The following is a 23,673-nucleotide window of genomic DNA, read 5'->3' as shown; positions in this document are numbered from 1 at the left end:
CGGGCGGCGGGGAAGGCCGGGGACCATCGGAGGGCGGCTGTGCGCGGCTCTGCGAAGTTCACGCGCAGGGTGAGCGGGCGCGGGGCCGGGGGCGCGGCGGGGCCGGGTGGGCGGGGCGGCCGGGGCGGGGCGGGGCGGGGCGAGGCGGCCGGCCCAGCTCTCCGCCCGCGGGTCCCGGCGCCCGCGCGCCCTCCCCGCGTCCAGCCCCGCTTGGCCGCCGCCGATCTGGGAGCCGCGCGCTGGGCGGCGAGGACGCGCTCGGGGGGAAAAGGCGTCCGCAGCCAGAGCGCAGGGCCGGGGGCTGAGAGCCCGCGGCGACCCCAGGGCTGAGCGGTACCCGGGAACGCGCGCTTCCGCGCCGGCCAGGGCCCCCTGCACCGCTCCGCTCGTCTCCGGGAGCCAGAGGTGAGCTTTGGGCTTTCGAGACGCAGTCTCGGGAGCGAGGGCTCTGTGCTCTAGGGGTCTTTTGTCGTTGGGGGCTCCGAGAGGCAGTCTGGGGACAGTTTCAGCAGGGAAACGTGCCTAGGAAAGGGTAGGGTGATTTCAGGAACGGGAGAAAAGGAGGGCGCGCTCTCTGCCTCTCCCGGCATCTGCGGAGCGTCTGCTGGCCGGGGAGGCAGCCAGAGGTCCGTCCTCCCTGTCCCGCCTCGGGGACGTGCGGCCGGGTGGGCATCAGCGGGCCCTGGGCCCCCAACACCGCCGGCCCCGAGCGCTGGCTCGGGAGTGGCCAAAGTTTGCCTCTCGGGTCCAGCCGGTTCTCTCGCCCCCGCAGCCCGCAGGTGCCGCCTGTCCTCGCCCCCCAGCAGCAGCCGCCCGCCATGGAGCCCCCGGTCCAGATCTTCCGCGGCGAGCCGGGCCCCACCTGCTCCCCGAGCACCTGCCTGCCCCGCAACGGCAGCGGCTGGTCCCCGGGCTGGGCCGAGCCGGACGGCAACACTAGCGCAGGCCCCGAGGGCGCGCCGCCCGAGCCCGCGCACATCTCCCCGGCCATCGCGGTCGTCATCACGGCGGTCTACTCGGTGGTGTTCGTCGTGGGCTTGGTGGGCAACTCGCTGGTCATGTTCGTGATCATCCGGTGAGCGCGGGGTCCGGGCGCCGCAGCGGTCGCAGCCGGGAGGGAGGGTCGGGCCTGCCACCCGCTGGGAGGTGGGGAGCCCACTGCGTCCGTACTGGACTCTGGGAACCCCATTCCGTCGGGGCTCCGCAGATTCTGAGGGTGGACTCAGAAGTGAAGGATTTCCTGGGAGAATATTTGGTGCGAGACCGCGAGGTTCGCATAGGGCGAATCCGAGGCCAGAGGTGTCTTGAGGATTTCAGAGCAACCCTCCCGTGCCCCCCAAGACCCTACTGCGAACCCTGCAGACAAGGAAGGTGCTGGGGTGTGGAACAAAGTCAGGGTCGCCTGGGCAGGAAACTAGTCCGTCTGCCAGGCCGTTTGCCTGCTGCCTGCCCCAGTTTGGAGCACCGTGTTTTGCCCTTTGCAAGTATTTCTTTAGATACAGTTCGTGCCCACCTAATGCACTGAAGACACCTCAGTATTTCTCGTGACTCATCAGATTGGTGTTAAGGTTTATGGAGCAAAGACACTGCACTGCTTAGGGCGGTTGGTGTCCATACACAAGCCTCTAAGAAGTGCTGACATGTCATCTTATTTGCTTAGACTTCCAGTGACCTAGGATCCAAGCCGCCTAATATTTGTCCTCTAAAGGATGCTGGAGGTTTTCAAAAATTGCTTTTTTTTATTGCCCACCTTAAGAATTGACTGTTTTATTTTATTGTTCTTTTGTGGAATTACACTGAAGTCAACTTCCAATGATTAAGTATCCAATATCGACATATACGCTCGCTTTCTGGTTAGTGAAACGATTCCTATTTTGGCCTCTTGCAACAAAGAAAACAAGAAAAGAAAAGAAAGGAAAGAAAAAAAAAAAGCCTCAACGTTGTCTGGGCACCCTTTGAGAAGTTTCACATTCTGGGAGACTTAATGCTTTGGAGATGCACCTTTGAGAGAGAATACAAAGCTGACACTCCTTTGGGAAGTTCCTGTGAAATAAAGGAAGGATGCAAGTTACTCTGTTTAGGGGCCTTGTAAGGATGAGGAGCTAATTTCTTACTATTTTTTATCCTGACTTTAGTTTTGAAACAGGCTCTTTATTTATTATGAACTTTAAGAACAGTATCTGTAGTAACATGAGTCTTTCAAATACCCCTTAATCTCTCTCTCTCTCTCTCTGGCTTCGGAATGTCAGGCCTTTTACCCTTGTCTGGGCTCTGGAACTGAAAACCATCATTTAAGCCTCCAGATACATGTTATAACGCTTTTTTTCACCCACAATCAGTGTCTGTAGCTTGCTGCCCCTGGCTTCCATAAGTGCTTATTGCGTTTTACAGGACTTCTATCAGTGCTGAGTACAGGGTACAGAAGGAGGACTATTTTAAAAGTGAATTGTTTTCCCAAGTCATTAGTAATTTCAGGGCTGCTCTCCATTGGAGAGAAGATTATAGTAACCAAAAGAAAAGAAAAGAAAAGACAGCTGTATTCTAAACCATAATTAAAATTTTAAGGAGATTTTTGTTACAGAGGCCATTGTTTTGTAATAAAACATTGCTACAGAAAAGAGGATGTGAACAAAACCCCCACTCTGTCCCTCCTTATGTCACGTTTAAGTGCTTCAGTGAAACAGATACGTCTTATTGTCATTTGAACAGGCACTTGAAGTTTTGAGTCTAGGAAGGGCTTCTGAGTTGCTCTACACCTTTCTGTATAGCCTTGCAGTCTAGGATGAAAAAGAATGAAGAAACAGACTCACAGACACAGAAACTAAACTTACTGTTACCAGGGGGGAGGGGGTGGGGCGGGATAAACTGGGAGTTCAAGATTTGCAGATTCTAACTACTATATATAAAATAGATGAACAACAAGTTTCTCCTGCACAGCACAGGGAACTATATTCAGTGCCTTGTAGTAACCTATAATGAAAAAGAATATGAAAAGGGAATGTATGTATGTACTTGTATGACTGAAACATAATGCTGCACACCAGAAACTGACAAAATATTATAAGCTGACTAGACTTCAATAAAAAAAATAAAAAGAAAAAATAAAAAGAATGAAGAATCCCAAAATATGTGCACAAGTAACTCTATGGGGAGCAATAGGCATGCCAGAGAGAAAAAAGAATCTGTAGACTGGCTGGGAGTTTTAATGGTAAATATAAAGAAATATAAATATAAACTAAATATATGTATCCCAAAGGTATCCAAGACTAAAATTTGTGAGAAGGGGATAAATTCAGCTGACGGTGCGAAAGAAGTTAGAGAGTTCACATGACAGCATTACCCATCCTCCCACCCCGTTCTCAGCTACCTGGAGATAGTTTGATGATAAATGAAGAGTGAAGGGGTCTGTCAGCATTCTGGAATGCCGACCCACGGAAATAAGAGCTGGCTTAGAGCCACAGCTAAGAGCACCGAGGAGCATTTAGAATTTGTTCAGATTGATAGGTGGTCAATGAGTTGAAAAATACAACCCCAGAAGAAACGCTGACGGACTTGGGTTTATTTCGCTCAGGAGAGGAAAGGACTGAAGATGCGAGCGAGGGTGGCCTCTGGCGGTGGTGCACCCATCAGAGCTCAGGGCAGAACCGGGGTGTGGGATTCACATTCAGCTTTCGTGACTGACGTCGAGGGCTGAGCAGCATTGCTTGGAAAGATGGAGGCTCAATTTTGAGGTCATTATTTTTAAATGTTAAGCATGCAAAAGGGCCGTGGTTGTGTCATCTGGGAAATCACTCTGCAGGTGGAATTTAGATGCTCGGATGGTGGGGCAGCTGCGGGTCTAGGATGGCCAGCATGGACCTGGGGAGAATGTGAGAGTTGTGGAAAAGCTTTGACTGTTTTTAGACCTGCCTTCCGAGTAGCTTTTCCCACCCTGGGCACCTGGTACTCTGTCCAGTACCTTTTGAAGATAATTGAACGTTTCAAGGATTTTCATCATTTAACGTGTAGCAACTGCTAACAGCTGAATATTAGGGTACTTTAACCTTCCACGGTGAAGCGCTCCAGCCTCCCTTCTCAGCAGGCTTTGGAGTTTGTGGTCCTGGCGTACAAAGTTCTTACCTCAGCCTTTGCTTCATGTCCTTGGCTCCTGCCAACACCTTGGGGGTGCCCATGGGGTGACACTCAGGGTCCTAACCCCAGGTTATCTTCACCTCTTCCTGTGCAGGTCACCTGCCATGATGGCCACCCACGCCCACACCACCAACCTTGCCAGCAGCCCCACCTCTGACACCTTAAACCTCTGTCTCCCATGCATACAGCTGTCTCCTCCCTTAGCGAAAATGATTAAAATTCAATGAACACTTCATATATGCGAGCTGGTAAATCTACTGGGCTGGTAAATCTACTGAGCTGGCAGATTTACTTCACATTAAATACTCCATGTGAAGTATTTAATCTTCATAATGACAGGTATGTTTCCACACCCATTTAACAGATGATGCAACTAAAGCAAAGAAAGATTGAATAAACCGACTAAGGTCACACCTTGCCAACTTGTGGGGCCAGAAGGATCCCAGCAGCCTGGCCCCCGGCCCTGTGCTTTCATCCACTCTGGTCTTCAGTCTGCACCCACTGCCTCTGCAGACGTCTGGGCACCTCCCCCAACGGCCCTGCATGTTCTCCCGGGCCCTGCCTGCTCTCCCGGCTGAGCCCGGACTCTGGGAGCCGTCCCTGCAGATGCTCGACTGCCTGGCCTCCTTGTCCTCCTGCCCTGCCTTTCACCGAGCCCGCGCCCGGGGTCAGGCCAGTAACTGGCCTTGTTCCCATCCCTAGATCGCTGAATGCTGCTGAATAAAATCAGTTTTCCTTTTGTCAAGGTAAAATCACTGCCTCCAAGTGTATCTGACCTCTGTTCTGCCTAGTTTTTCTGTCTCCTGTTTTCCAGAAAGAGCCCAGGAAAGGACTGGGCTTTTCCCATTTCCCATTAAAAACCCCCAAAACTCTAGTTGCCACTAATTCCCAAGCCCTCTTCTTGGCCACTTCCCCTCAGGGCAGGTGGCTGGTCTCAGTGGTCCACTGGGACCGTCCGGTCCAGCTCCTCCTGCAAATATGATAAAAACAGCGTTGGCAGCCCGCTGCCCTCATCCCGCTGCATCCCTGTGAAGGGTCCCCTCCTCCTGCTGGAGCCAAAGCCCTGCTCCTGTGTTTGAGTCTCACGGGGTCTCTGGTACCGGTCATCTCCTTTCTCCTGTCGGTCAGTTCTCCCTCATTGCTGCTTTTGACCCTTAGGCACCTGGATGCGCTCAGTGTCTGTCCTCCTGCAAGTGTCAGTCCACAGCCTTCCGTCTCTGAGTTCCCTGAGCTAACGTCCTCTATTCCTCCTGTCTGCCGGGGCCTCTTGGAGGAACCATGCCTCCTCTTCACTTCGGTGTCTTCCACCGGGTCCTCAGCCCGGTGCACTTGGCTCCCCACCCCGGCGCTGCTTCCCCAGAGCGGCGTGCTCAGGCTCGGATGCGCGCTCCCAGCTGGCTGTCCCCTGGCTTCCGTGGAGACTCCGCCCGCCTGACCAGCCTCACCTGCTCCTTGACCTCCTTCCACACCCACTGGGTTTCTCACTCCTCTCCACTGGTGTTTTTTCCCCCATACAATTAACTTTTTATTGTACTTGCTTTGTTACATAATTATGCATCTGTCCATCGCTCTTTTTTTTTTTTTTTTTTTTTTTTTTTGACTTTTTACATTGAGATATAGGCAGTTTACAGCGTGGCGTCAGTTTCTGGTGCACAGCATCATGCTGTGTCTAAATGATCCTCTTCCCAGAGCCTGCTCAGCAATCTCCGTCCTCACTTCGCTTCTCTCCATGTTAGTCAGGAGTCACCCAGAGAAGCTGAACCAGTAGGGGATGTACGTGTTGAGAGACTGACTACAAGGAACTGGCTTATGTGACTGTGGGCTGGCTGGGCGGCTCTGAGGCTCAGCAGGCAGGTGTCAGGGGAGGCAGGCGGCCCTACGCGGGGGGGATGTCTCCTTTCTCGGGGAGGCTGCAGCTCTGCTCTTAAGGTCTTTCAACTGATTGGACCTGGCCCACCCAGATCCTCAAGGGTAATCTCCTTTGTTTAAAGTCAATTGACTACGGAGTTTATCCACATCTACAAAAACCCTTCACAGCAGCACCTTGGTGAGTATGTGACTGAATGTTCGGAGACTGCAGCCTGGCCGACGTGACACCACCCTCCTCAGCGGTAGCATCCGTTCTCGTGGCTGTAACTGTCAGGGAAATGCTGACCAGCCCTAAATCTGCGCGTCTCTCCCCGCCTTGTCCACCCTGGCTGCAGACTCAGCCGGCCGCCTTCCTTCTGGACGGCCCTGGGTGGTCATCTTACAGGTCGCTCAGATTCCTAGAGGATCTGCCTTATGAGCGTGCTGGGGCTGCCGTAGTACCACAGACCGAGTGGCTTTCATGACGGAAATGTGTTGCCTCACAGTCAGAGGCTCGAAGTTCAGGATCAGGGTGTCTCCAGGCTTCGTTTCTTCTGAGGCCTCCCTCCCTGGCTCGCAGGCGGCCGCCTTCCCCCTGGGTCCTCACAGGGTCTTCCTGCTGTGTGCTCGTCCCCCGTCTCTGTGCCCTGATCTCCCTTCTTCTAGGGATACTAGTTACGTTGGATTAGGGTCTACCCTATGACCCCATTTTACCTTAATTTTACCTCATTTCACCCCCTTAAAGGCCCTACTTTCGAACAGTCATGTTCTGAGGTGCCGGGGTAGGACTTGAACGAGGAATCTGGGGGACACAATTCAGCCCTGAACACTTTTTATCCATTTTCTGTTCTCTGTAAGAAAACACTCTTCCAGCTTCAGTTTTTATGAAATTTGGTATATATGCTTTCTTTTGTTTAATTTAAAGAAAAGCTTTACTCTTGCAAAGGTATGTTTCTTTTAAAATTCAATGTAAGGCCAAAGAAGGAAAAATTTATCAGGAGAAACAAAACAGGAGTCAGAGAATTATCTGGTCCTTGGTCTTCCGTTTTGCCTGCTTCTTTCCTCATCGGTTTCGTTCGTTCTCCGCCACCACGGTGAAGGCCCCCTGGGCCCAGTCTGCTGCTGACCTTGCCCTGGGAGGGGAGGACCTTGGCTCCCCTATAGTTCAGCCTGGGCAGTGTTGAAATTTCCTAAAAGAGGCGACTTTATAAGAGGCTTAGGGAAAACCAGAACCACAAAAAGACTTTGGAAGTGATTCTATGTCCTGAACTCAAATTTCTTCTCCAAAGGCAGCTAATCCCCCAGGTTCGCTGGGATGGAGGTTGTTCCTCACGAGGTACCTGTTGTCTTGCTCATAAATACAAGAACAGGGTATTTCTTCCTCAGGCGACAGAAGTCCCACACTCCACTCTGCTGAGACCTTCTTAAGTTACTGACATAAGCTGACTCACTCAGGCCACCCCTACGTTAGCAGGGGCCCCACGGTTGAGCTTGTACCAGTCCCACCAAAGCCGTGTGGCTGTCACCGGATTGGGGGTGCACGGGAAGGGATGGGGTGACCCGGTCAGGGTGTCTCCTGCAGCGCACTCCTCTTTCCCATCCCAGGTGTCTCGGTCCTTCTCCCGAGAGTGTTGCTTGTAATCACTGCAGCTGTGTGTAGACACCTGCCTATTCCACGTCCTCTCAAATGTCACTGCAACCGACCTTGGATAGTATCACCAAACGACACCCGGGAAGGCGTTCAAGGGGGGCAGAGGTGTAGCTAGCCACGTGCCCGCGTGCCGCTGCCTGTCTGACGGCAGTCATACCTGAGGCTTTGGTTTAAAAAAAAAGGTTCTAATTAGTCTTGAACCCTCTTTTGGAATCCACACTCCACATTTCCTTTAAAGCAAGCAAAGCAAAAATAACTTCAGAAATTATTCTCAGAAGAGCCTGTCTTGAATTTCTCAAAGTAATTTTATTATTTGACAAGCTCTGAAAAGAGAGCATTGGCTCCATAATCCTGTTTATATGGATTCGCTAAATGGAATATTATTTTCTTCCCTGTGGCACATGTGATCACGGAAGGCCAAATCCTTGCGGAACTGCTTCAGAGATCAGAGATCAGACAGCTGCCAAAAAAAAAAAAAAAAAAAAAAGGAGAATAGAAAAGAAGACAAAAGAAAAAAGGAAAAAATGGGGGAAAAGAAGAAGAAAGAAAGAGGAAAGAACCCAAACGGGTGATCGGGTAGAGCGCTCCTAAGCTCTAACAGACGGGCAAACCTGCAGTGCTCACAGCGGCTTGTGCTGCCTTCGCAGTTCTTCCTGTTCTCGCTGGAGACGGCAGCTCCTCTCCGTGTATCCTTCAGCCCCGTCTCGGCAGCAGCAAGCAGCGTCTTCGCGGGAGCCCTGCGGCTGGCACCTCCCTCACCGCACACGAACCTGTGGACACGCTCCGTTGTCGCCGCCCCGGGGGACTCTGCGCTCTGCTGAAACCCTGCAGCTGTTTGGTCGCAGGGGTGTGCTTCACACAGGCCCAACAAAACGCAGCGTTAACAGGAGGTGGTTTCAGAATGAGGTTCGCGTATTCCTCAGTGGACACCAGTGGATAGTTTTGTTTGTTTCTTTGGAGAGGGTGCTGGCTTGTGTCTTCGACAAGGCAGACTTACATAAGGAGAGTAGATTTTAGGAGTGGGGACAGTACTGTGAAAGCCTTACGTCTTATTTTTTTAAAAGACTTACCCTCTCCACTGGCCAGGCAAGGCAGAATTTAAATGAAAAATGAGAAAAATGTAAAACATGTGATGAATTGAGATATCTCAAAGGAACTGGTCTGACAGTGGGCAGGAGCCTTCAGACTAGAAACGGCCCAGAGTCACGAGCCTGGAGAGACCAGCTGTAACAACAGGGGTGATTTTCTGAGCTCCTGTAACTTGGCAACAAAACTCTGAGTGCTCTCTGCCGTACCCTGCTGCTCTCGGCCTCGTGGAGGGGGCACTTCCTTCTGATGGGGGACGGAGCGGGAGGGTGACCGTGCGGCCTCTCTGCGGCACCCTGCGGCTCACCTTAGCTAGGCCAGGTTTCTGTATAAAGATGGAAAAGTAATTTAAGAATTCTGTATCCTTCTGGGTATCCAGATAGTTGTACACTAGGAAAGAACTTGTCACTCATTTGAAATTTGTCATTTTCTACTGTGTTTTTGGGCAGGATGCACACTCACCCTGCGTGCCCCACAGAAGGCACTAGAACATTCCTTCTGGGGGGCAGGGCCGTGACGGCAGGCTGGAGGAGCGTTCCTGGGGTCCTGGCTTTTGCAGTGAGATCATTACTTCTGCTTCCCCTTTGTCCCCGCACCGCCACGCAAGGACAGCCCATCCGGGCTCGGGGCAATGCCTGTGCGCCCTCCTGGCTGTATGTCACTGGGGGACAGGCCCCGCCCCTCCTCTGTTCTAGTTACAGCGTTTGCTCTTTGCCTGTGGGGGCGTTTCAGGGACCTGGTGACTCCTTCAGAGTGCTAGAGGTAGAGGCAATTTCAAAGTCACATCATTGGAGAAACAATGGCTGGATTTCCCTTCTTTTTTTAAAAAAAATTAATAAGCTACTGTCCGTTAGTAAAGCACCGTAATTTCAGCAGGAAACAATCCACGCAGGTTAATTTCACTGAATGAACTGGAAGTACGCGGAGAATGTGACGCAGCAGAGGCAGCATGCTTTCAGATATGTTCTCCTGAGAATTCACCCCCGTACAGCCATCATTTCTGATCATTTTTATCCTAAAATCTAGAATGCTTTGTATCTGGAAAACATGCCCAGGTTGATGAATCAATCGTGCAGAGAAAAGTGTGCCGAAACCCATCTCTCACTGTGCTCATCTCCCGCCACTGGTTAGGATGGGGCTGCATTATCCCAGGTGCTGCAGACCCTCCTGCTCCTGAGTCGGTGTTCGGTGCATCTCCGGGGTCGTGGGGTGGCTGCCAGCTTCCCGTGGGCAGGGGCGTTTGGTCACATGCGTTTTTTTCCCCAGACCAGCTGCTTGTCCAGGTGCTTTCTCCCAGCTGCTGGGTATCTGCTGTATGAAAGGAGTCTATTCAGAAGAATGGCCATGAGGCTGTTTGCTTTTTCGTGACGTTGCAGCTGCAGTTTGGTGACTATTCATAAGGCTTGTATTTCATGTCCCACTGTCGCCCAAGTTTGAAGCCGCCCGCAGTCCCCTGGAAGAGGGCGGTGCGAGGAAGGACTTGGGTCCACGTGCGATGGGAGCCCTGTGAGCTCACAGGCACACCCTCTAGCACGTTGCCGGGACGACCTCACGGCTGGTGCCCTGAGCTCCCTCCTGAGCCCTCTTCCTGGATGGCTGCCCGCACCCCGTGTCATTTCCAGGTTGGTGACACTGACACATTTAGCGGGGACAGCTGGCAGACTTTGCTCTTTTAATGCCACACGCTCCGGTGGTGTGCATGTCGAGAAGTGCACCCACCCGCCGAGACTACCCATCAGATGGCGCCGATCTGCTTGGCATACTTGCGAGTGTTTGTGGATAAAATGGAAAATAATTTCATATCTGAGTGCAGCGAGAAAGCTGACTTGTCTGCACCAGGAGGCGCGCAACGACTGAGAGGTCTGACTGCCGGTCTGTTTTAGCTAAACACGGACGGTCCCCTGAGGGCTCAGCCAGGCTGCCTCCGAGGGCAGGGGTCTCATCCTCCTGGCTAAACAGGTTCCAGTCCAGAGGGGCCCATAAAAACTGTCGGTAAATATTTGTTGAACTCAGTCCGTGCGATACTTTTAACTGTGTCTGTTCAGTTCTCCCTTTCAGTGTTGTGGGCTTGTAAGCACCCGCCTTCCAGAGCCCTAGGGTGGGGGGTGGGCCCTGCTGAGCCCCCACATCCTCCCACTGAGCGCCTGTCTTTGCAGACACTGGAAAAATCACTTCGCTCACCTGAGTCCACTTTCTTCAGCTGGGTTAGGGGAACGACGTAAAGCTCCTGGGCAGCTCAAGGGCAGTTGCAGTGAGGATCAAGTAAGATGCATGGAAGTCAAAACGCTGGGCACGGTACATTGTAAAGTTCTGGGGGGACGGACGAATGCAGGGCCTGCAGGCAAACCCCTGGGTTTGACTTCGTGCAGCGCCTTTCACAACCATGTTACTTTGAGAAATTTACGGAGCTCCTGCGGTTCTCGGGGGCTCGCCTCTAGAGCCGGGGTGCTGGTACCGACCGCGTGGAGACACGGTGAGGACGAGCCAGGTAAAGTGTGTGGGCCGTGCAGCAGAGTCTGACACAGGGAGTGTTCTGAATGAAACGGTTATTATGATTCTTGTCATTAGCGTGATCCATCTCGATGCCGGGACACTGGGATGTTGGCGGATGCAGGGGTCACCACAGCAGGGGGTACAGGCACGTCTTGTGTGTCTGGCAGATGCCTCCAGCCCTGGGGGCGGTAACGGTGGTAGCTGGGCAGGCAGGGTCTGAGCAGCACTGGTCTCTCTGGGAGCAAGGACTTTTGTAATTAGTATAATTACCGTCTGTGTAATTTGTAGACGTCTCTGTTTTAGGTGGTCATCTGTCTTATTCTGAGATCTGATGACAGCATGTGAACTCTTTATAAGGTCAAGCCTTAAGCAGTTTCACACATCCAGTTGTTAAAAGTATTTTTGAAATGCTAAGAGCAAGTTCTCATTCAGCATTTTGTGGCTACTTAAATGATGCAAATTCTATTTTATTGTAAATAGAATACATTTATGGATTCATGGAATCATGTATCCTTCCATTCTAGCAGTTAAGGTTAGCAGCCAGGCTTAATTTTACAATTATCTCTCATATTCAAGCTGAAATCAGTAAATACGACCAGGGGTGTTAGCTAGGAACTGTGTTCCCTTCTGCTTCCTGTGGGAGCTGGTGGCTTCCACCCACATAAGAAGGGGGAGACGAGCTGGGAACATGGGATAAATCAGGCCTGGCGTCCGGATCAGGGGCCTCCCCTAACGATCTCAGGAGCTCTGTGAGATGAGTGTTACAGTCCCCATTCTGTAGCTGGGAGACCGATGCTCGGGGCTTTCAGTGACCTCCCCGAAGTCCATCAGCTGCAAGGAAGACCAAGGACTAGAAGCCAGGGCTGCCTGGATGTATCGGGCGGAGAACCGCAGTCTAACTTGTAGAGAAAGAGGAGACTCTCCGGTCACAAAACCCGAGAGCAGGAGTCAGAGGCACTGGCTGCTCGAGTCTTTGCTGGTATCAGGGATCTGGGGGAGGAAGCTGAACGAGTAGGAGGCCAGCTTTTAAGATGCATTTTTCAGACATAAAACCGTAGTTTTAGGAAGACAGTACTTGAACAGATAGCATTTTAGTCTTGTTCACTAGAAGCATTTGGCTCCTTCTCAGGAAGTGCCCCTGCTTACTTATCCGTGCCTTTAAGCGCCTATGCCCGGAGCCCTGGGCACACGCAGTCATTCACTTCCTAAAACTTACGGGCCACATGATAATATCTGAGTGAAAACTGTAAAGGCAAGACATATTTTAAAATAAACTCCTCACTCTTCAGATTAAAGCACTGTTTAGTTAGCAGAGCATCAAAACAGAAACCCAGAGATAAGGACTCCTGTGCCCGCGTTTACAGCCCCTTCATCCCAGCGCCGGCAGGAGGGGGAGCGAGGCCGGGAGCCGGGCTGGGGGTGCGACCCTGGGAGTTGGGTGAGGCGGGACGTCTGCTTGTGTCCCGCCAGTTCCGTTTTGTTAGCCTCATTTCACAGGAGCTGAAACTCAGAACTAAGTCACCTACTGAATTCAGACTCGGGACTGCCGGACTCGACCTCAACCCGCAGTGCCCCCCGGGGGAGCCGAGGCTGCTCGGTCTCCGCGCGGTAGCAGAAGGTTCTCCTGCGGAAACGACAGCCCCACAGTGATCAGCAGGCTCTGGTGGTGTTGACGCGGCAGCCAAAGCAGGGGTGGTTTTCCATAGTCCGCTCCTCATAAATAACCTTTAGTAAACGTCAGGCCCTAACGTGGAAAAACTCTGGCACCGTGAGGGTACATGGGGCATGGCTGAATTAATTCTGATTAGGTTCACAAACTGAGGCGTGTAGACAGTAATTAACATGTGGATTTTCCCAGCATACCTTAGCATTTGGCCTCCGAAAACCTGCAGTGCAGTTGGGAACATTTCACGCCCCAGGATCCATGAGGACACATCCCCTAAGTGAAGCAATCTTCTTAGTTCAGTTTCAGTTGAGAATGGAATTGTTCTAAACTTCATGTGAAAATGGAAAGAAATGATTTGGGCTTAAAGGCAATCTTTCTGACCTATTTCGAAAATTTCTGTTCCCTCAGTTGGAAGATGAAACAACCTGTGTGCTTTGCTAATCTCCTGGGATGAGAGAAGGAGAACCAAGTTGTCTCTCACCTGTGGGACCCGGCGGTGTTTAGTGCCGGGCCGTGTGTGAGAGGACCCAGCCTGCTCTGTTTCCATAATGCATCTGAAGTGAGAGGCTAGTGGGACCCTGGTAAATAAAAATCAGCACATAGTTGTTTTAGTCATTGAAATGAAATGAGTTTAAAAAAGAAAAGAAAAGAAAAGAAAAGAAAACCATTTTGCATACCATGATTGATTGTCTCAAAGTAACCTTGAGGAAAAGGGGTAGGTTTTATCTTTGTTTTATGCAATGAAAAAAAAAGTGTTAAAAGGTGATCAAAGCCAAGCAGCCTGGGTAGGATTAAAATGAACTGTCAGTCACAAATAAAGAGCCGTACTGCATGCAAGTCTTGTTGAAAAGATCTGTACGCATACTTATCTGTTTATCTATAGTAATTTCTTTACTTTTTAAAATTAAACATATTTTGGAACAAAGTACCAGAATAAAAGCTAAGTAAAGTCAGGAAATTTTGGCCATTTTTCTACTACCCCCAATGTCTAGAACAGCCCTTTAATCTTAGATGATAAATACGTGAAGAATAAGTGAATGAAGAACAAGCTCAGTGATTGGAAGGCACATTTACCCCATGGGTGTGACATGACAACGGAGGGAAGTGGTCTAGTTTCTTGTCTTTCAGGTACACGAAGATGAAGACAGCAACCAACATCTACATATTTAACCTGGCTTTGGCGGACGCCTTGGTCACCACGACCATGCCCTTCCAGAGCACGGTCTACCTGATGAACTCCTGGCCGTTTGGGGACGTGCTGTGCAAGATCGTCATCTCCATCGACTACTACAACATGTTCACCAGCATCTTCACCTTGACCATGATGAGTGTGGACCGGTACGTCGCCGTGTGCCACCCCGTCAAGGCTCTCGACTTCCGCACGCCCATGAAGGCAAAGATCATCAATGTCTGCATTTGGATCCTGTCTTCCTCCGTTGGCATATCTGCCATTGTCCTTGGAGGGACCAAAGTCAGGGAAGGTAAGGGCAGCTGTTCTCATTTCTTTCTCTCCTTTTAAAGTTATTGATTTTGTGATTGTTCATAAAAGGAAAAATATTTTGTATTGATTTACAACATTGTGTCAGTTTCAGGTGTACAGCAGAGTGATTCAGTTATATCATTTCATTTTTAAAAACGTAACTTCTCATTACACAAACTCTTAATTTGGGAGTGAGGAGGACACATACCTAGAAAGAAAGCAGAAGCCAAAGGAAATGTAATGCCCACCTTCACGGAAGATGAGAAATGACACAATTTTGTGTTCCTTTCCACATCTAAACGCAGGATGGGATAATGGTGTGGCCAGAACGCAGGCACCCAGCCCATTTTCTGTTCAGAAAGCACAGATGAGGATCTGGAGAGGTGGGATGAAGTAACGAGCCGCAGGCGTGTGGGTTCTTTTTTTTTTTTTGAAGTCTAGTCGGTTTACAATGTTGTGTTAATTTCTGGTGCACAGCGGAGTGATTCAGGTATACACACATATACTTGTTTTCATATTCTTTTTCATCATAGGCTATTACAAGATACTGAATATGGTTCCCTGGCGTACAGCATGGTGATTCAGTTATACATATGCACATATTTGTTTTCATATTCTTTTTCATTATGAGCTGTTATAAGATATTGAATGTAGCTCCTTGTATAAACAGTAGGACCTTGTTGTTTATCTGTCTTATATATAGACATTTGTATCTGCTAATCCCGAACTCCCAATTTATCTGCCCACTGTCTCCCCTGGTAACCATAAGTTTGTTTTCTACGTCTGTGAGTCTGTTTCTGTTTTGTAATGTGGATTTTTAAAATACGTTTCTGCTGCATCCTGGCAGTTCTGATCCACCTCCTCGCGCCTCTTCTTTCTGCCTAAAAAGGGCCCGGAATCAGAGCCACACGCTTGCTCTCCGCTCCTCCTCCTTAAGCGTTAATCTCCTCACCACGGTCACGAAGCTTCATTGGCTGTCGGCCGTTCACAGGCAGGTTCACGGATGGAGGTAGTACAGATGAGCAAACCCATCAGACTTCGGACTCATTACTTTTTACCCCATGCATACTGTATACTTGATGTGTTCCCTGTGTTTCTTGCACCATGGTTCTCACCCCAGGCTGCGTGTTGGAATCACCTGGGTACGTTAGAAAATACTGCTGCCCAGGTCCCACCCCAGAGGGTCTGGTTTCATTGACCTGAGGCACAGTCTGGTTGTCCAGATGCTTGAGGTCTCCCCAGGTGCCTCTGACCCGCAACCAACGTGAGAACCACCGTTCTAGGAGTTTTGTTTTCCTAGTAAAAGAGAAAGCTGTGACAAACTCTTTGAGCTTAATAGAAATTCACAGAGGGGAGGGGAGCAGAATGATCTCTTTGGACTTCATCAGTGCTGGTTATTGCTCTAAGAGTTGGCTAAATGCTCCAGTTTGTTAGGGAGTTTCATGATACCTGCGAGCACAGATAAGTCGGGAGGAACCTTCCAGGTCATGGTGAAAGGGCACTGCTGAAACCCCAGCTTATCTTGCAGGATACACATTTTTAAAGGAAGCATAATCCTTTTCCTCTTAAACTATAAAATTAATTTCCAACATAAGCACTGCAGGTGTTAAGCTATAACGCTTGGTAAATTTTAAGAAATGCCAAACTTTATTAGAGAAGCATTTAAAAAATATGAAATAATTTTGCTTATTTGAACCTTCTGTCTTTTTTCTTAGTCTAGCTAAGGTTTTGTTATTTTTGTTTATCTTTTCAAAAAAAACCAACTCTTTTTTCTTTTTTTAGTCTTTATTTCATTATTTCTGATCTATTTTTTCTTATTTCCTTCCTTACTAACTTTTGGGCTTAGTTTGTTCTTTTTTTTAAGTTCCTTGATATGTGCAGTTAGTTTATTTATTTGAGAACCTTCTTTTTTTCTCACTATAAGCTTCCCTCTTAGACCTGCTTTTGCTCCATCCTGCCAGTTTTGGTATATTGTATTTCTTTCTCATTCATCTCAACCTTTTGATTTCTTCTTTGACCCCTGGGTTGTTCAAGAGTGTGTTGCTTAATTTCCACATATTGGTGAATTTTCCAGTTTCTTCCTGTTACAGGTATCTGTTTTCTTTTGGTCAGAAAAGATACTTGATATGATTTTAATCTTTTTAAAGTTGTTAAGACTTGCTCTGTGGCCTGACATGTGATCTACACACTGTGGACTGTTTCATACACACTTAGGGAGGATGTGTATTCTGTTGCTCTTGAATGACGTGTTTTGTGTATGTCTGTTAAGTTAATTTTATTTATAATGCTGTTCAAGTCCCCCATTTCCTTGTTGATTGTCTATCTGGCTAATCTACCCATAGTTGAAAGCTGGGATTGAAATCCGTCCTGTTACCGTGTTGCTGCAGTGTCTCCCTCCAGCTCTGTTCATATATACTTTATATATTTAGGTGCTCCAGTGTTGGGTGCACGTATGTTTACAATTGTTGTGTCCTCTTGGTGAATTGATCCTTTCATCATTATATACAATTGCCTCTTATGACAGTTTTTAACTCAAAGTCTATTTGGTCTGATGTAAGTACAGCTAGGTTCTCCTGCTTTCTTTTGGTTTCCATTTGCATTGGGTATCTTTTTGTATCCCTTCACTTTCAGCCTACTGTGTCTTTAAAGATAAAGATGCACTCTAAACAGAACATTTAATGAAATGGTGTGTTTGGACTTGGATTTCCTTGATGGCTGCCTCAGTATTCTCCTTTCTCCTTATTGTTATAAATTCAGCTTCACTGACATTTCCTGAGGATATTTTCACCTCTGTCACTGGGTGTTTTCCAAAGTCTTGTAAAAGCAACTGTAGTTGATTATTTCACCCATTCATTAAATATTTAATGAGCTCCCACTACATACAAGATAATTGTTCAAGAGGAAGCTGATCCTCAGAGTTAAAAGATGTATCCAAATTCAACACTAGCCCTTATGTTGCCTTGCTTATCTTAGCAGATTACTCTCCCATAATAACTACTATATTGAGTCCATATTTTCAGGGGTTTCCATGTGGTATTCATTTGTTTATTTATTTAACAATTTATTCTCCTCAAACACCATATTTTTCTGCCTCCCTATGTGGCAGAGATTGAATAGTATTTAAGGAGGACTGGATTGAGTGCCTACCCTAAGGTAGTTTACATTCTGGATGGAGAGAAAAACATTAGGAAAGGCAACACGTTATTGCAGAAGAGCTTCTGTCTGGCTCCTGTTTAGCTTCTGTCATTATGTAATGACAAAAAATAGATAAAGTATAATAAGTAGACAGAATATAAGTTGCAGGGAGGAGGACTATTCAGACAGACCAGCCTCTGTATAAATGTCTCTAAAGTGACATTTAAGCTGAGTCAACCACAAGAAGAGGCACTGTTGGAATATACAAAATCAGGAAAGAAAAAACCTTCAAGGAAGCTAGCTAGATTACAATGTGCCACCCTAAAAAAGTTAATAAATGCATTTATTCTATAAAATAGTAATGATTTTAAAAAATGGTTTTAACTGTTCTTTTCCCCATAAACACTAAAGCAAAAATTAAGAGAGGTGCTTGTCTGTTTCTTATAGTTTTCATAGTAATAGTACTTTGGACAATGACTTTTTCAGAGAATCAAAAATCACAGGTTATTCTGGGAGCTTTGATTTAGTATTTAGTTGATAAAAGATAAGTTTACGATAATCATCTTTATTAATTGGCCAAAATGATTATATTCTTTGTATTTTAAATTATGTCTAATTGAAATGGAAAGAAGATGTATTTTGTTTTACTAAGGCATATATGATTAAGAGAACATTAAGATGTTTTAGAAAACATTGTTAATAGAGCTGTTTTCATTATTCAAAAATATTGTACTATTTTTAACACAGATATTTTTCAATGTCAGAAGAAAATATTTTCATTATAAAAATTACAACTTAGTATTGCTTGATTCCTTTATCTGTAAGGAAGGATCAGGACAAAGAGAGTGTAGCCTGCTCCGTGCTCAGTGACTGCTCAGAGGCAAGAGGAAAAGGTGTTGGCTGGTTGTTGCCTGGGGACAGGGGAGCCTGGACAGGTGAGAGGGCCGCCAGTGAAAGTATGATATAAAGTGCTTATCCTGGCTCTCTGCTCTTTCTAATCTTACGGCCACTCCAAAGAGAATACTATCCAGTAAAGAGAAGCAGAGCAAATAAAGCAGGTTTCTAAGTAATCATATCAATGTAATTGTTTTACCTGTTACCTAGTCGATGTTTGCAAAAGTGAAAAATGTGTCTGACTTGTGAATTTCCTTGATGGTGATGATGATTCTCTTCCTCATTTTCCTCCCCTTCTATTTTCTTTCTCCTCCTCCTCCTTCTTCAAAAGTTTGCTCGTGTTTTAGCAATGCTCTGTCACAATGACCACCATTGGTTCCACTAAATCACAACAGCTGGGTCATACTTAAAATTTTGCTTGTATTTTCATTGACCTACATAATAATTTCTTGTAAACCATTTAATATTTTTCAGATAAGTTGGCTTTTGTTAAATGGAAAGGATAGATTGGAAATATTTGATCATTTATCGCAAAGAGATACTAGCTTTTATTGCCAGAGCCTTAGGTCTGGGAGAACTGGTAATATACGGAAATGCAGGTAAGTACTCACGCTATAAATGAACAGATTAGCTCTTCTGAAAGCCATCCATGTCAAACCAGTTCCACAGCTAGATAACTCATATTCCTGGCTAATCTCATTTATTCTGAAGCCTTGTATGTGTTACCAATAAACGGTGACCTTCTGGCTTCATTGTTCTATGCGCAAAAATCGGATGGTTAATGTATATGGCATTCATTCTTAATTTGGTGATCTGCTTTGGGGAATATCGCCTCAGCGTGATTGGACCTTGGCGACCAAAGGTATCAAAATTCACATTCACACTTGGCAGCCACGGTAATCACAACCGATTTTCCTTTTGTGGTCTCGTTTTGTCACCCGCTGCAGACGTGGATGTCATCGAGTGCTCCCTGCAGTTCCCGGACGACGATTACTCCTGGTGGGACCTGTTTATGAAGATCTGCGTCTTCGTCTTTGCCTTCGTGATCCCGGTGCTCATCATCATCGTCTGCTACACGCTGATGATCCTGCGCTTGAAGAGCGTCCGGCTCCTCTCCGGCTCCCGAGAGAAAGACCGCAACCTTCGCCGGATCACCAGGCTGGTCCTGGTGGTGGTGGCGGTCTTCATCGTCTGCTGGACCCCCATTCACATCTTCATCCTCGTGGAGGCTCTGGGCAGCACCTCCCACAGCACGGCTGCCCTCTCCAGCTACTACTTCTGTATCGCCCTGGGGTACACCAACAGCAGCCTGAACCCCATCCTCTATGCCTTTCTCGATGAAAACTTCAAGCGGTGTTTCAGGGACTTCTGCTTTCCCATTAAGATGAGGATGGAGCGACAGAGCACGAGCAGAGTGAGAAATACCGTTCAGAATCCCACCTACATGAGGGATGTGGACGGGATCAATAAACCAGTATGACTAGTCGTGGAGATGTCCTCTTGTAGTTCTCCAGGTGGAGGGGAGCTCAACGATCTAGGTCTAACTCAGGTTACTACTGCAGTCTGAGAAGGAGAGGTAGGACTTTAAACAAACTTTAGAAACCTCGTCGTCCGAGGTCATAGGATGCAGGTTGCCTTAGCGACCCAGGTCGGTGGAAGCATCCGGTCTGCAGGGGTGGCACACGGAAGGTCCCGGCAAGCAGACGCAGCCTCCTTCCAGGGCGGGGAAGCAAGGCTGAGCCCAGGTTCCTCTGATGAACAAAGAAACAAGCCTCTTCCTTCCGGTTACCTAGATTTAGTTCAGGACACATCTGCTGTGACTCTTCTATGCAATGTGGTGTCAAAAGCTCTATTTAGGAAACAGGGAAAGAAAGTGGTTTCAGAGCTTCGTGGGCATCCAGTCCAGAAGCTTAACATTGATAGCACAACCTCAGCAAGGTGAACGTTCCCAGGGCCCGTGCCCAGCTCACTCTCCACTCTGTGGACATGCATTTCCTGTGACCACGGGGTGAGGAGTCCAGCCGAAGACACCCACACCGGAGGTGTCCGCTGCTCACGTGTAGCAGAAAATTACACGATGTTTACGGAGCTATTTCGCCGTGCAAAAGGCGGTTTCCAACATACTTTCACTTCTTAAACAGTACGGTTTGTTTGTTTTTAGCATGCTCTTCAGATGAATAATCTCATGATAAAGCATGCCCTGATGTTGAGACATAAAGTGGTTCAAATACCACCAAATATATATATTTATAGTTTCACCTGTAAATAATAGTATACGTGCAAATAAGGAATAGGTTGGCCTTCCCACTGGGCAGTTTCCGGAGGGCACGCTCCCGAGGTCCCCGAGCCATCGATGCTGAGAAGTTTTGCTGCCGCGTCGGCTTCTGTCCGGGAATCAGTCACGGCGCCATCTCTGTCCGACTCGCCGAGCACCCGCTAGTCCTTCAATAGGGCTCAGAACGCGTGCTAATGAGTCAAGAAATAGTTAACTGGCTCCCAGGTTGTGGCCTTGGCAGAGTCAAGTTTACAAGCTGCATCTCTTTATGAAGGTGTGGCTACTGCCAGAGTCTCCCTCTTCATGGAAGGAGGGCGTCTTGCTTGTGCAGACCTTGAGACACTGCTTTGTGGCTTTCAGCAGGAAGTAGGGCTGATCCTCATCGTGGGCACAGTGGGGACATTATGTCACCCATGGTGCTTGGACACATCTGGCGCTGTGTTCCGTGAGGAGCACACCTGCTGGGGATAACACCCATGGGCAGTGCACTGAGGGTAATTTTGCTAAAACTTCCAGAAGACATATAAATTCTTCCTTCTTGCCCCTGAAACTTATGATCTCAGAGGAAATGGCTTTTTCTGCAATTTGCCTGGGCAGAGGAAAGGGCTGATTGATAAATGACACCCATCTCTTCTTTAAGCTTGTATGTTATTAGGGTAGCCCCCACTGGAATTTATTGGAAAATAAAACGTGTAGGCCATAGACGTCACTACATCTGTGAGTCCTGTTCACCGTGCACCTTCTCTTGTGTGTGTGGATGCTCTCCTTTTGGAAGCACCTTCCATGGAAGATTCTGTTTGTGGGGCCCCAGAATCACGCTGTGATGGTGTCTGGCTGCGCTCCAGACTTTCATGACTCCTCACACAGGTGACTGGGGGCAGCGAGGCGAGGTTTTCCCTAATGAAAATGAAGTGTTCTTCCGAGCGCTTCTTATATTTCATTGACTTTCCTAGGCGTTCCTACATTCTTGTGATTAAATGTACCCAGGAATGGCTTAAATATTGGTTGAGATTCACCCCATGGTTAAAAGTCTTGGCCATCATCTACTATATAGAGAGTAGCTCCAGGAACAACTCCTACTGATGTGGGAAATACAGAAACCTCCTTAAATCCATATTCCACTCACGCTCACAGGATCCACTGCCATTGTTGGAGTCTAGACATTGGCCCGTGCATCCTGCATCTCTCTGTGTCTAAGTTTGCAGCCCCAGGAGAGAGGAGCAGCTCTCAGTGCCCGTGAGGTCATGACGTCCAAGCGTCTCCATTGCTGTAAGCACCAGTTTCCCCAAACTGGAAGAGGGGAGGACGGCTATTCATCTTAGGCCAGTACTTTAAAGAATGATAAAGTGAATCATGTATGTTAGGGAAATACCACTTACACAAATGCATTTCTGTGTCAAAAGTGTGTGTGCGTGTGTGTGAGTTGAGTGTGCATGTGTGTGCATGTGTATGATCCTGTGTGTGTGCATGGGTGTGACAGTGTGTGCACGTCTATGCCCCATCTCTTGGTGTTCCTGGTCTCCCATCACAGAAAGGAGGGCACCATCCGCTGTGTCTCCCTGGGACTAGAGCTGCATGTGTCTAACTCTGAATTCAACTTTCTCTGTGAACTCCATCTTCTCTCCCTGCTAAAAGCTTAGGACCTAGTGAGGGGTCAGAAAAAATGCAGAGAAATGAAACATTGTGCAGGAGGCAGCAATGAGGATGAAAAACTGTAATTCTTACTCGGGGGAGAGCGGAACCACCGTTAGTGTCTCTGATTACTCTTACGAATCTGGACACATCCCCTATGCAAAGAGGTTAAGTCAAAACTCCAGTCTTAATACTAAAAAGGAAGCATAGTTTGGAAAGATAAGTTTGAAAAAAAATAAAGGAAAATTCACATACGTTTTAAGACAATTGTTTCATTCTACGAAGTATCACTGAGACGTAAAGTTCTTAAACCTGCGTGACCATCATCAGGGGATTCATCCAGCATCGGGCCGTCAGATGAGTAACTGGGATGCAAGGAGCACATCGGTTGGCTTTAACCTGGAGCTTTTAAAGGAGAACCTGTGACGAGGTGGTGTGTCCACTCAGTCAGACTTATTTTCTACGCAAGAGCTGTTTGGAAACTTCAGCATCAAAATGAAAAGTCTCATCCCCAAAGGGCATGGACTTGCTTGCCCTAGGGCAGCTTTCTTCTCTGAGACAGAAGTCTGCTCACACGCTCTTTATGCTACTGCACATGATTTATAGCTTGTGCTTAGAAGCTGATGATTATGCATCGTGTGTATGGTTGTGTGCCTTGAAATAAAATAAAAGCCACTGCTAAGTCACAGCAGCCCATTACTGCGCTCACTCATCTACGCTCTCACGGCTTCGATGGTGCCGCACGTCAGCAGGGAGGAGGCTCACTGCTAGGCAGAAATATAAACTGCCGCCTTAACTTCCCATCCATGGCGATGGTGTGGAGGGTTAGTGGGAAGGAACGGAACATGTAGGAATCTAAACTGTGTATGATCTAAATTCCCAAACACATCAGTCGCTGAGGACAAAGCACCTGTTTCCACGGTAATGCTGCCAAGATCCCAGAATCTGGGTTACCCACTGCCTTCCCTTTGAAAAGGCACTTTTTCACTCTGAAAAACATGCAAAATTCAAAATCAAACTGTCCCACCCATAAAAACACAAAACAACTCTTCTGGAAGCACAGGCAGCCTCTGCCCTGCTCCCAGTAAAACACAACCACATCGCTGCCGTGGATTGTTTCTAAACCTCATGGTGTTTGAACACACAAGCAGAGCAATTTAAAATTCATCATCTTGACAAAAGAAAGATTTTTTTTTTTTTGGTAAATAAAAACAAAAACTTAGGGAAGGGAGGTGAGCAGGGCCCCCCTTTTGCTACTTGGGGAGGACACACTAGCAAGTCTCAGTCTCATTTAAAACAGCAAATGTCTCATTACCGTTCACCTCGATTGCCAACTCAACTTTTCACTAGTGACTGGAGTTCAAGCACATTATAAGATCCCA

At 47.9% G+C, this 23,673-nt stretch overlaps 1 protein-coding gene across 2 annotated transcripts; it reads left to right on the top strand.

Annotated features, from left to right (window-relative positions):
* Positions 1 to 135: 135 nt before the first annotated feature.
* OPRK1 (opioid receptor kappa 1) lies at positions 136 to 22,977 on the top strand. 2 transcript variants are annotated; one of them, XM_074354905.1, is made up of 4 exons: positions 136 to 405; positions 773 to 1,075; positions 14,004 to 14,356; positions 19,332 to 22,977. In XM_074354905.1, the coding sequence occupies exons 2-4, from the start codon at positions 819 to 821 to the stop codon at positions 19,862 to 19,864; spliced, it is 1,143 nt and encodes a 380-aa protein (XP_074211006.1). In that variant the 5' UTR covers positions 136 to 405; positions 773 to 818; the 3' UTR covers positions 19,865 to 22,977. The 2 variants fall into 2 exon arrangements, with proteins under 2 accessions (XP_074211006.1, XP_074211007.1); XM_074354906.1 differs by lacking the exon at positions 136 to 405 and having other exon boundaries at positions 938 to 1,075; positions 8,047 to 14,356.
* The last annotated feature ends 696 nt before the right edge of the window (positions 22,978 to 23,673 follow it).

The sequence above is a fragment of the Camelus bactrianus genome, chromosome 29 (genome assembly GCF_048773025.1).
Source record: "Camelus bactrianus isolate YW-2024 breed Bactrian camel chromosome 29, ASM4877302v1, whole genome shotgun sequence".
Classification (NCBI taxonomy): Eukaryota; Metazoa; Chordata; class Mammalia; order Artiodactyla; family Camelidae; genus Camelus; species Camelus bactrianus.
Note: the sequence above shows the minus strand (reverse complement) of the source record. Positions and strands in the feature narration are given on the sequence as shown.

Excerpts from the sequence above, each read along its gene's own strand:
- OPRK1 (XM_074354905.1), top strand. The coding sequence starts at position 819 with ATGGAGCCCCCGGTCCAGATCTTCCGCGGCGAGCCGGGCCCCACCTGC. Across the intron at positions 1,076-14,003 it reads GTCATGTTCGTGATCATCCG|GTACACGAAGATGAAGACAG; the intron begins GTGAGCGCGGGG and ends CTTGTCTTTCAG. Across the intron at positions 14,357-19,331 it reads AGGGACCAAAGTCAGGGAAG|ACGTGGATGTCATCGAGTGC; the intron begins GTAAGGGCAGCT and ends CACCCGCTGCAG.